The sequence below is a fragment of the Lycorma delicatula genome, chromosome 9 (assembly GCF_047948215.1).
Source record: "Lycorma delicatula isolate Av1 chromosome 9, ASM4794821v1, whole genome shotgun sequence".
Taxonomy (NCBI): Eukaryota; Metazoa; Arthropoda; class Insecta; order Hemiptera; family Fulgoridae; genus Lycorma; species Lycorma delicatula.
The window spans coordinates 119,925,652-119,938,646 of NC_134463.1; the positions used below are offsets into that span (position 1 = coordinate 119,925,652).

A 12,995-nucleotide genomic window follows, 5' to 3' on the forward strand; every position below is an offset into this window, starting at 1 on the left:
TTTGCCCAGCCTGTATTACCCATAAAATTTCCTTCCTTGCCTTTTTCAGTGCTTGCATTCCAATCTCCATAAATAAAATTTTCATCTTTTTTTATGTTACCGGGGCACTTATAGGCATACAAATGTTAATCGCTGTCAGCTTAGGTTTTGATTTGTCAGTTTATTTCCATCATTTAAATACCCTACTCCCTTCCTTATCTTCTTGTTCATCCTGCCTGCCCTATTTGAAGCTGAGTTAATTATTATAAAATCACCCGACCAATAGTAGTTTTCCTCTTCCCACCAAACCTCTCAAATTCCTACTACATCTACATTTAATTTATCCATTTCCCTCTTTAAATTTTCTAACCTACTAACCTCTTTTAAACTTCTAACATTCCACATTCATAGAATGTTCCATGCTTGTAATTCCCACCTGGAGATCCGTACAGGGGAGTAGTTTACCTCCAGAATATTTTATCAACGAAGGGGCCTCCATCTTTGTTACATGAAAATGCAGATAGCTACATATTCTTGGAAAAAAAAACAGCTGTAGGTTTCCACTGCTTTCAGCTGCACAGGACTCAGAAGATTTGAGTGATGTGTTATGACAGTTTAATCAAGAGTAGTAAACATTGGTCTGGTTATTTTAGCGAAATCTATATTTATGAAAATAATTACTTCAGACATAAAAAATTCTTGAGGGTGAAAAATAATGGGAATACATTTGCTGAAAAGAAAAAAATACTGTTAGGGCTGACAACAGCACAAAAATTTGTATAATTTCTACAATTTTGATTGTACAATTAAAAACTGCAAAAATACTTACTGCTACCAGATATAGTTAGTAAAATTAATTTCCTTTTTTATTATATTTGTCCATATCTGTACTAGATATATCAAAGGCAAAAGTAAAACTTAGCTTTACACCAGCAGTACAGAATTTTAGTTTTGCATGCTAAAAGAGTTTTGTCAATTTATTATTTTATAATGCTCAGTAATAATAATTATTTTAAACAAAATAAACTTATGTAGAAATATATGTTTTATACATTTAACATAGTAACATGCAATGATATATTATTGCCAAATTAACACAAACTTTCCTTTTTGTAGAAAAATACTTTGAACATCAAAATAAAAAAAAATTAACACTACATTATAACTTAAAAATAAGAAAAATGGTAACAAAGAAATCTTATTTAAAAGTATAATTAAAAAAACTTTCCCTTAAATTAACCAAAAGAATGTCATTTATGAAAGGTAAAACAAGTTCATTTGATAAAAAGTAGGTGATAAAAACTATGGTTTGGGGAAAAATACATATATGCAGGTATACTTAGGATTGATTGTGTCTTAAAAACAAATTTTTGTATATGTTTTCATTTGGTTAACATTACAAAATGTTTGCTCTCTCCCATGCAAGAGGTTTCTCATAATAAATTATTTTAAAATCTTACCATTGTTAGTTATAGGGCTGGAATCATCTGAATTTTCTTCTATATCTATTTCTTCAATAATTTCAGAGTTGTTACTGCTACTGTAAACAAATTAATACAATTAAAACTAATAAAAATGTAATATTTATTTTTATGACTGAAATACCAGTATCTTTTTAATCTAATTCATTTATAAAACAATACAAATATTAAAAAAAGAAATATCGAACAAAACACAAAGTAGAGGAACTCTATTATTAAGCAGGTACTGAAAACTCCTGATATATAACAGTACTGTCACTGGGTAAAAAAAAAAAATTAAGCTCATTAACACCTGTGTTACAAACATTCAAAATTATTAAATAAAAAATGTACACAAAATAAAATCAATACAAATTTTTATGTTTCCAGAAAATTTTTTGTCTGAACCGGTCTGAGGCAAGCAAATTGCACTTTTATTAATGGTGCTTGTCTTAAAGCAGTTAATCTGTTAAGTAAGTGGTCCTGATCAATACTGATAAGGAGACTCCGTGAGTCAGTGGTTCACTAGGGGAAAGATTGGCCCACATACCCACACAAGGACTCCTCCTTATTAGGATAGATCAGGACCACTTACTAGTCAAGGGAATGACTAACCCACAAAAGTTTGAATGAATCCTTTGTCTAGAACCTTCTAGTAGACGGTGAGGTAGCAGCTTCTTTTTTGAAGCGCAGCAGGATTGTAATTCTTTGTCAGTGTAATCAACAAAGGACTCTTGATTCTTAACAAGGAAATATAAACATAAAACATCTTATCCACCAGTATGCGATCATTTTGTATATTTGATCTAAATCATACATATTTAAGTAAATATATAATGTGTGACCCATTTCTATGAGATGATATACGACAATTATAATTGTAAAGTTGATACATTTATGTTCCCCTGTAGGTGAATGTATGATGTCTGTAAATAAAGTAATGAGACTGGCTCAGAAAAACTTTTTATTTACAATCTAATTGTACATGGACTCAATCACCTTTGAAATAGTTCCCTTGGGAAGCCACACAACACGTCAAACAGTTCCCATTTTTTTTTTTATTTCTACTGTTCCAAAATTCTAGCTTTCTGCTGTTCAACTCTTCCAAAATTTTTTTATGTTTTCTATGTGTTCTATGGTGTACTCTGAGGTGTTTTTAAAGTCTGGAATAGGAAAAGGTTGCAGGGACTCAAGTCAGGTAAATAAAATAGTGGAGGATCTTCACAACCAATCCACTAACCTGGGAATCAAGTTAAGATTTCTAGGTGGTAGTGAGGAGGTGTCTTGCCGATAGTAATGGAATCCATGTTGGTCATCATCGTCTAACTGAGGAATTAGAAAAATTTGAAACTTGTTCAGATAAACATTTATGGTTGCCTCTTCTTAAAGAAGAATTAACAGTCTTTATGGTACAAAAAACACTGACATTAGGGCTATCATGAATGTGCTACAAAGTTTCTTGAGGGTTTCTCGCTACCCCATATTCGGCAGTTATTGGTGTTCTCCTTGTCACTGATGTGAAACACTGACTCTTCATTAAATTAAATTGTCTAAAAATGTATGTAGCCAACTTTGTCGTCATCTACAATGTGTTGAACGATTTGAATTGGGCTACAGTGGGCTACAACTGATTTCACTGGTCTTCTGTAGTTATAATTATTGAAATGCTCCTTTTATTTAGTTTCAATTTTTTCTTTTTGTTTGCCTTACTACATATCATATTAATGAAAAACAACAGTATGGGTTTAATTTTAATTTATTAAAGAGTTTTTCTTTCTGTTTTAAATTTTTACTCCACATTATTTACTTTTAGTCTGAGAGCTGAGTGCAATTTTTCCATCATGTTTACGAACAAAGTATATTGGATTGGAAATAGTGAGGGCTACTGAAAGTATCATACCCATCATGTTTACGAACAAAGTATATTGGAAATAGTGGGGGCTACTTACTGAAAGTATCATAAATCCCAACAGGCAGACATGTTACTGGGGACCAAGGGCCCCTGGGTAAAGGTAAAATTTAAAAAAATTAGTTTTTTCCATATGTTTTGAAAAATAAGTCTTATGAAAAAAATTAAGAACAAATTTTGTTTGTCTTTCCAAGCTCTAAAATTTAAGGAAGCTTGAAATAAGTTTCTCTGGTAATGAAAAGCAAAAAATAACAATTTTTGTGGATTATTTTCATTTTCTTTTTTTAAAAAATTAATTTTTTACAACTATTGATTTCCAAAAAGGTGTTAAGTCAACATATTTCTCGAGAAATATGAAAAAAAACTGATTTCTTACAACTTTACCTTACCTACACGTCTGCCCTTTAGGATTTGGGCTCAGGAAACCACAAAATAAGACATTTTAAATGGAAACAGTTTGAAAAATAAAGGCAAAAAACTATTATTTTTTTCAGCGTGTTGAAAGGATTGTAGACAAATTATAAGCATCTAACTTTAAAATGTTATTATTATAAACAGTTCTCTTTGTGGTCAGTCAATTGGCTATTTATTGAATAACGATATTTACCTTAATTATAATCAGTTACTAATGATTATAATTAAAATAAAATGAAATTTCTGTAAGTTTAAAAGAGTTACTTTTGCATATCTTACTTACTGTATGAGCTAACTAAATTAATCTTATTAATTACTTATCTGATATTTATCAATTTGATAAATTACTTAATTTTTTTTTCAAGATGGCATATACCAAGCATTATTCCAAATGGAACTCCCATATTTATTTCTTACATCATAAACATGACATTTATTCCAATCTAAGAAAGTTTTCATTTGATTTTGAAATTACAGTTTTCATCCACATGTTAATTAAATTTTTGTTATTTTACGGTGTATAAGTTAAGATTCACCCATTAATATGGAAAACGTTTCTGGAGATAGAAACAATCCATTCAATAAATTATAGCTAAAACGCAAAGGGCTATGTGTGACAAGTATTTTTAGGAAATTTAAGATTTTGAATTATACAGGAATTAAGGTTCTTTTTATATACATTTGAATTTAAATTCATTTGTTCTATATAGATGACCAGATCCAATTTAGAAATCTTATATGCTTTGTCAGCCATAGAACCACATTTTTCTTGAATTGTTGTACAATCTAAATAAAAAAAGTTTAATAATTTGCCTAAAAATGTTAAAAAAAGTTAGCAAAGGTAAATTAATTATTTAGGTTAAGTCTCATTCTGTTATTACAAATAGAATTTCAATTAGATGGATTAAATTTATGAACCAAATCCATGTAGTGGAATGCTGCAATAATAGTGCAATTTAAAAAAATCATATCTTAAATGTTAATAGAGATAATCAACCCAATGAAATTATTGAGTATGTCATAGATTCCCCAAAAAATAAACTTGCGGTGCGGTTTGATGTCCGATCGTGTGATTGGCCCATTCTTTTTTCATGAGCCTACTACCACAGAGAATGTTTATTTAGATATGCTACAACTACGTATGTTTTCCCACAAGTTGCCAAAAATGGTGTGCCCTCACACTGGCTTAGGTGTTCGACATGCTCTCAATGAAAGATTTCCCAATCATTGGATTGGTAGGGCCAGCCCTGTGCTTGGCCTCCAAGAAGCCTAGATTCATCCCTAAATCAGGGATGTAAAACATTTAAGACAACAGATACACCACTGCTATTACCACAGTTACACCTACGATTATGCAGTGAACCTGGGCAGAAGTCTATTATCAGCTGGATGTTTGCAGAGGTCATATTGAAACATCCTAAGGTATGTAAAAAAAACTTTTTTAATTGGTGAATTTAAAAAAAAATAATTGTTTGATTTTTTTTATTATATGTAGTGGTTTCTGAGATACTTTTTTAAAACTTCTTTAAAAAATTGCTGCAACCTTTTTTGATGACCTGTATATTCATATGCTGCCATTAATTTCATATGCTGAAATAATATCATTATTCTAAAAGCAAAACTGACAAGTAGGAACAACCATTTTGGCTAATTCATTATATAACACTGTGGTACTGACAGGACTGTTTTGTTGTCAATTAGTTTTCCAATAAATGCTGTTTAGTTGTAATGGAGTAGATGAGGCACGCATCATATACTTGTGATAAAAGTATTCAATATTAAAAAGTGATTAATTATTTAAAGTTAAACAACAAGAATTTCACTGTCACAACCAATTCTACCAGTTCACACGTTAAAAACATGTAGCTACAGGTGTTGAGTAAGAAGCATTTAGGCACAATAAAAAAAACATCAGAAATTGTTAAAACAGTCAAATTTTGTTCTTACAGAATCCTCAGTGACATGCTTTGTCATTAGAATCTTAACACACTTTGTCCAAAACTGAGCCTAGATTTAAACTTTCATCTAGATAAGGTTCAGGTAGTCAATTATTTTAAATGGTTTCTCTATTTAAGAATTTTTCCACATTATTTTTGTGAACATTTACCAAAACATGGCAAAACGAAAATTTCTGAAAAATCGTTGGATATCTAATAAATTTTCGATTAAATGAAATCTTGACAAACAGTACCTTTTTATAAGAATGCCAGTAATCTTAATCTTCAAGCAGTGACTTGTAACTTTGTGAGAATGTGACAGTTTAGCATGCAATATCATCTAAAAGAATTATAGTCACATGTATATTTTTTAAATAGCAATGGCTGTATATCGTCTATGGTTTCAGCAAGGAGAATGTGGCTGAAGCTGGTAGAATAAGAATATCAGTTATGTTTTATAAGATTTTTTTGGAACAACATGAAGCAAAAGAAAGATGACATGATTTGATCATCTCCATAGCATTAATGAAATGAAGGGTAGGATTCACACATATGTTAAAGCTAACTCCATCAAAATGTTGCAGAGAGTAATAGTAAATTTGGATTAATGAATACTCATGAATCCATACTCTCCCTCATCTACAAGATGTTATCCTTAAGAAAAAAAGTTTTTATAAAGATAAATTTTTTAAATGAAAATACATAATTGATGTCTTTACTTTCAGGAGGATTCTCAACAAGATAATTTAGATTTTTAGTCGTATTCTTAGTCTCTGGTAATTTAATAATACCAATTGATTTAATAATCACTACCCAATCAGGGCTTGCTTCACTTGCCCACCTGGACCCTCGACGTGTTCGTATCCTTATGTTTGTGAGAATATTTATAGTAGTATTTTACAGATATTCATTAAAGAAAAGAAATATTAGTGTGTGGAGAATATTTTTCTGAACATTTTAGTGTTTCCAAATTTAATGTAAGCTTAAGCAGTGATTAGATATATAATTAATAGTGAAGCCATATTGATAACAGAAGTTGGCTAGGGAACGCCGTCTTCTTTGTTTAGTCTTATGTTCGTGTGAATTTCTGGGCCAGCTGCTGCTCCTTAATCTGCTGCTATTAGCACAGAGCAGACTACATGGTGCACCGAGCAGCTGTGCACAGCCAAATCTTTCCCACAGTCTGTTGTAACGTATTTTTAAATAAAGAATGCTTCTTTTTACAGTTAAAAATTTTACCTAAAAATTCCTTTCTTTTATTAACAATTTTGAATAATTATAAGAATCGTTAATCTTTGATTTATATTTAATAATAAAACGTAAGTATTTATTATACAATTATTAATTCAATATTTTCCGCTAGATTGGTAGCACTTCATTCAAAATAAAATTGTGAGCATATACAACAAAACCAAAACACAAGTATGTGTTTGCTGTATGTGGACACATACAGCAAACAGACCAGAGCATCATACTTTTTTATTGGTGGTTAACAGATGTAAAATAATTATATAATAAATCTCATTTTGAAATATGCAGTGACATAGATTATTCGAAAATAAAATAATTTTAACCCTTCAAAAGTTGTAGCACACAAATACTACAGAGCCAAAATTTTGACATAAATTTCTGAAAAAAATAATATATATTTATATATATATTATATATTTATATTTATTTATATATATTTAAAAGTATACTAATACTGTACACGGAGACAGATCAATAATTTTTTTTTTTTATATTGTGTAAAATTACCAAATGTAAAGAAAACTGAAGATGTAAATATAACCATCTATAAATAACAAGATTGTCTCAACAACAAAATAATTATTTGTAACCTGACAAATTTACATAAACTTGTGTAGGTGACTTGAGGAGATGCTGATCACTCCCAAAAATGTCATTGTCATTGTCATTCTCAAGAATAATGAGCATCCTTTATCAGTTTTACTGATTAAAGTAAGAAGTGAATGAAGTGATTTCCTATAAGATTCATCAATGACCTGAATGTAATGTTGTATATCTACTTGTCAGGCCCATCAAAATGGAGGTGATATTCAACTCTACCAGTACACATTTACACTTACAAGGTCTGACTGCCTAATTATCAACATTACTGTCAAAAAAGCAACTCTTAACTGTCATCTAAGATGTTCCACATGCATTATATCCATAAAAACATTAGGGCAGACACAGTAAACTAACAAATTAAGACTGATTACTGACTAATACTGATGCACCAGATATAACCAATAAATCTTTTCAAGTGGATATACTCAAGAAATTGGTTTGGGAAACATTAAATAAACTGATCATTAGGTAGATATATAAAAAATTCCAAAAAATAATGTTGAAGAAATTATTTATCAGATGTATGAACGCATAAAGTACCTGCACAAAAATTCATATCTAATTGATTTATAAAAATAAATAAAAAAATCTAAAATTTTACTTTAATTCAATTCTCTATACTAAAAAAAAAAATTATTAAATCATGAGTAAGACAAAATATATTTTGAAATGACAGAAAATATCCATCAAGTAAAAAATTCTTTCCACATGCGATATCCAATCAGGAAGCAGTTAGTTCCTTCTTACATTACTTCAAACCGAGCCAAATTTTACAACTTAAATTTATTACTATAGTTTTCTTAAGCATTTAAAATAAATTAAAAAATAAATAAAATTTAGCCACATATGAAATTGAAAGTGTGACTCAAGATTTAATGCTTAAGGAAAATTTTCTGTATAAAAATTTATAGACATATAAAGAAGTTTATGGTGACTGAGTATTACTTAAAAATAGTGTATTACTTTCAATAAAAAAACAATGACATGATCACTATGAAGACTTTTCTGGACAACCATCTTTTGTGTTTTAAGAACTGAAGCAAAAAACTGGCAATTCTTAGACTGACAACAGTAGTCCATCATTAACAATAGATTACATAATTCATTTTTTTAGATTTCAAGGTCCCTCCTAGATAAAATTATCAGTAATCATCATATGCGATAGGACTCTAGACTACCGTCAGAAGAAAGCAGGTAAAAATGAATAGAAGTGAACTTGATACTTCTTGATAAATATAATGATTGTTAAGAATTTCTTAACAATATTATAACTAACAAAATATAATTTGGTCATAAAACTTAATCAATAATGGGAACATTTAACGACAAAAGTCAAGCAAACACAACCCACAAAAAGAGTTGTTGACTGAGTATCAGTGTTGTCAGGGGCCGGAAAAATCTCTTACTCGTCGATTTCATATCAAATGAAACAATAAAAATTTAATAAGCTTATTAATTACTGTTAAATACATAACCGAGTCCACAAATGATGGCGAATATTGTTAACCAACATTGTTTTGTTTTATGATAATACCAGTCTGTACTAGGCTGCAACAACTTAGGGTTCCAAGCACTCGTATGAGGGCTGGATCAAACTCCCAGTGATTTCATTTGTTTCCTAAACTGAAAGAAGTTTTAGACAGCAGTCATTCTAAAATGAATGCCCAAAAAGTTGTTAAGTGACAGACCAAAAGTACCAGTGGATCCAAAATGACAGAGCAGAAAAATTACTGATATAATATGAGAAAAAAATCACTATTTTGTTGTAAGAACCAAATAAATACCTGTTTAATTTTCTTTTTTTTAATTTATTCCTATCAAACACTTTATATTTTCTAAACAGCTCTTGTAATATAAAAAATAATTCAGGAATAAATTAAGTTTTAAAACTGAAACTGAGTGAGTCATTATGTCACAAGAAAGCGAACACGGAAAATATGAACAAATTTCAAATAAAAACTTTCTTCTTTATTCTATCCTTTAAATCTAAAGGTACATGGCTCAGACCTGTTTTTTTGTTTTAACCCCTGGGACCACCATTAGGTATTGCTTCAAAGGATGAGATGAATGATAATTTTTGTAGCATGTGAATATCCCATGCATGACCGGGATCTCCGGATGAAAGACCGATAGCTCAGAACTTATAGAAAGGTAAATAAACCATTTGTTTAACTTACTTTCTTATTGCTGTTGAAAGCAAGAAAAAAGAAAAGACTATAATAATTTTTTTTAAATACACTAAAACTTTAAAGTATTACTTTATCAAAATTAGTTTCAATAGCTACACATTTGATTTACACAGTGTGTCATTTTTACCTACAGAATGGAGATACACATGCATAATGTATTGTTTCTCTCTAAAGAAAGGTACACCTTTCTTTAAGTAATTAATGGTTTACTTTTCATTTATGTTTCAGTCTTTCTTATGACAAAGTATCTGATCTAAAAGAAGCACTAGTCACAAGTTAATTTTTCTAAAAGTAATTAAGCTCGTTAAACAACCAATAATTAAAGGGACATCGAGTAAAGGTATCACATCTGAAACTGAATATCACTTTCATTCAGAGGGCTAAGCTTGCTGATACTTGAAAGAATATTTGGCTCTGTGAAGAAATTAACAGGAAACCACTTTATTACTTTACTCCATACACATACACACTATATAGTAAATGTGGTATGGTATTTGTTATTCTTGGGAATTACTAAGGCATTGTTGGAAATAATTTTTTTTCTTGCGTTACTTATCTACAACCATTACAGTAATGTCAGTTAATATAACATTTGAAAAATAATTTAACTTGCATTTTCAAACTGAGAATAAATCAAATTTTTAAGAATATATATGTTTTCTGACAAAACTTTCTTAGTTTTTGTTTTATGATACTATATAACATCAGTGAAAAAAAAGAAGAATTTTCTTGTGCAAATTTAGGCTGTAAAAAAGTTATACAATTTGCAATTAATTTTATTAATTCATACTGAACCTCATAAATTCTAAAATAGTGAAATGGTTAATTACACGCAACTTCCGAGACAGAGACAAATCAGAACAATAACAAAAACTACTACATAAAGCTACAGAATATCATACTATTTTTTCTATTTGTTTTTTACATCTGAGGTTAACTGAACTATAAAATTTTAGACAACTGATATTTAGACAAAAAAAAAAAACACAATATCTATTTTATTACAAAAAACTGATTGCAAATAATTTATTTATATTACACAACAATACTTCTATGTTATATTACTTATTCAGACATGTTAACTCATATCAATGAATATTTTTTCAGTAAAATGTAGAAAAGTAATTTATTTACTTCTACAATAATTATTACAATGTATATATAACACTTCTTCATAAAAAGAACAACATCAACAGGCTTTATAAACAAAATGAATGACACAAATTACTTGATAAAAAACAATTTTGAACAGGTGGTCAAATTGCTGTGCTGCTTAATGGTGGTGGTTCCGGTTGCCCCAGGGGTTCCTCAAATAAAAGAAGGGAGACAAAAACAAAATATTGGTATTGAGAAGCCATTCTTTTTTCGTTTATATTTTTGTGATCTATTTAGTTTTAATTTTAATATCGTGGCCCTTTAAGGTTTTCAGTGTTTGTTTAAATGTTTTGTGTATATTGGTGTTTAAAATGTAGGGGGGACACCCTAACATGTGACAATCCTGACGGTGATCTAATTATTATTTTTAAAGAATGTGATGAGGGCTAATGATCGTAGAAGTCAATGGCCGTACAACACAAAAAAAATGTTTCATGTTAAATTGTGCATACAGAATAAAAGTAAATGAAATTAAATAGATTACCTGTCATCATCAGATATATTATCGTCTATTACCATCTCTTCTATAAATCTGTCATTTTCATTTTGATTAGTTTTCTTTTCGGGTGTTTTATTTAAAAAACTAACATCACAGAAACTTTCCGCCACACTCTTCAACTCTATATGATCATTAATATTATCTTTTGAAAGTGCAGGATGCAATTTATCATAAATAAATGTCAATATCTTTCTTGCGTGTTCAACACCCAATGATTGTTTTAATCCATATTTCCCTAATTGTTTCTAAAAAATAAAATAACATAATAAAAACATGAAAAACAATTTATTTATAAAAAACACTAAAAAGAAAAATAATAATAATAATAATATATATATATATATATATATATATATATATATAATAACATAAAGATTTCCTATAAGAAATATCAATACTTCTTATGTATTTTTCCAGTAATGCAGGAGCCTTTACTTTACCTAAATACAGAAAAAAAACAGCAAGTATTGAGGGTCGTTCAATAATTAAGGGACAAATGACTAAAAAAATTATTAATTCAATGACAATGAAAACTATTGCTACTTTTCAACATAATATCCGGTTACATTTAGGCACTTGTCCCATCTTTCTGTGAGCTTTCTTATTTCACTAGTAAAGAATTGTTCACCTTGGTGTTGGTAACAATGAGCAACTTATTTAAATGGAAAATTATTATTTTTTTTTTTTTTGATACAGTGTAAAAACACTTTTAGAGGATCAAATTGAACCTACCGGGTTGGTCTAGTGGTTAACGCGTCTTCCCAAATCAGCTGATTTGGAAAGTCGAGAGTTACAGCGTTCAAGTCCTAGTAAAGCCAGTTATTTTTACACGGATTTGAATACTAGATCGTGGATACCGGTGTTCTTTGGTGGTTGGGTTTCAATTAACCACACATCTCAGGGATGGTCGAACTGAGAATGTACAAGACTACACTTCATTTACACTCATATATATCATCCTCATTCATCCTCTGAAGAATTATCTAAACGGTAGTTACCGGAGGCTAAACAGGAAAAGAAAAACTAAAGAGGATCAAATTTTTAAAAATCTGAGACTGAAGGTGGATGTGGCAACATCTCCCACCCTGACTTTTGAGTGGTAAGGGGACAGGCATTATACTGTAAAAGAATTACACCACTGAGACAGAGCCAAGATATTTCCTCCTTAATGCTGGTTTCACTTTATTTTCTACCTCATAATAGCACATTTACTCTTAACTTTACATTGTTCTTCCAAATAACCACAATAAATTAAGTCTTTACAGTTCCAAAACAGCATTAGCATCATTTTACCAGCTGATGTGTAGGTTTTAAATTTTTTCCTGGTAGGTGAACTCCGATATTCCCATTCTGTATTCTGATATCCCGATTCTAACTAAAAATGATGAATTTAAGTTTCATTACAAGCTATTGTGCAATTTCAACAAGGATTAAATTCCAGTAAAGATCGTTGTTTCTTAGGTTTTATACAAATGCGAATTTAGGTGTCTTTACAATTTTGGATTTGATGTATTGGATCCACCAACATGTTTTTTTTAGTAATTCAGCTTTTTCATGGATAATGGAATGGAAAGTGCCAGTACTCACGTATAAATTTAT

General features: G+C 29.6%; 1 protein-coding gene across 10 annotated transcripts in view; it reads right to left on the reverse strand.

Moving 5' to 3' along the window:
• The window catches only part of LOC142330182 (uncharacterized), a 235,961-nt gene that overhangs the window by 95,974 nt on the left and 126,992 nt on the right, over positions 1-12,995 (reverse strand). For 9 of the 10 annotated variants that reach the window (XR_012757721.1, XR_012757716.1, XR_012757717.1 and 6 more), the window contains 2 exons: positions 11,382-11,641; positions 1,440-1,519 (listed from right to left, as the gene is read on the reverse strand). Coding sequence is in view for 4 of the 10 variants with exons in the window: in XM_075375294.1 (XP_075231409.1) it covers positions 1,440-1,519; positions 11,382-11,641 (340 nt within the window). In the remaining 6 variants the exon portion in view is untranslated. The remainder of the gene's footprint in view (positions 1-1,439; positions 1,520-11,381; positions 11,642-12,995) is intronic. The other variant, XR_012757720.1, reaches the window with a different exon arrangement.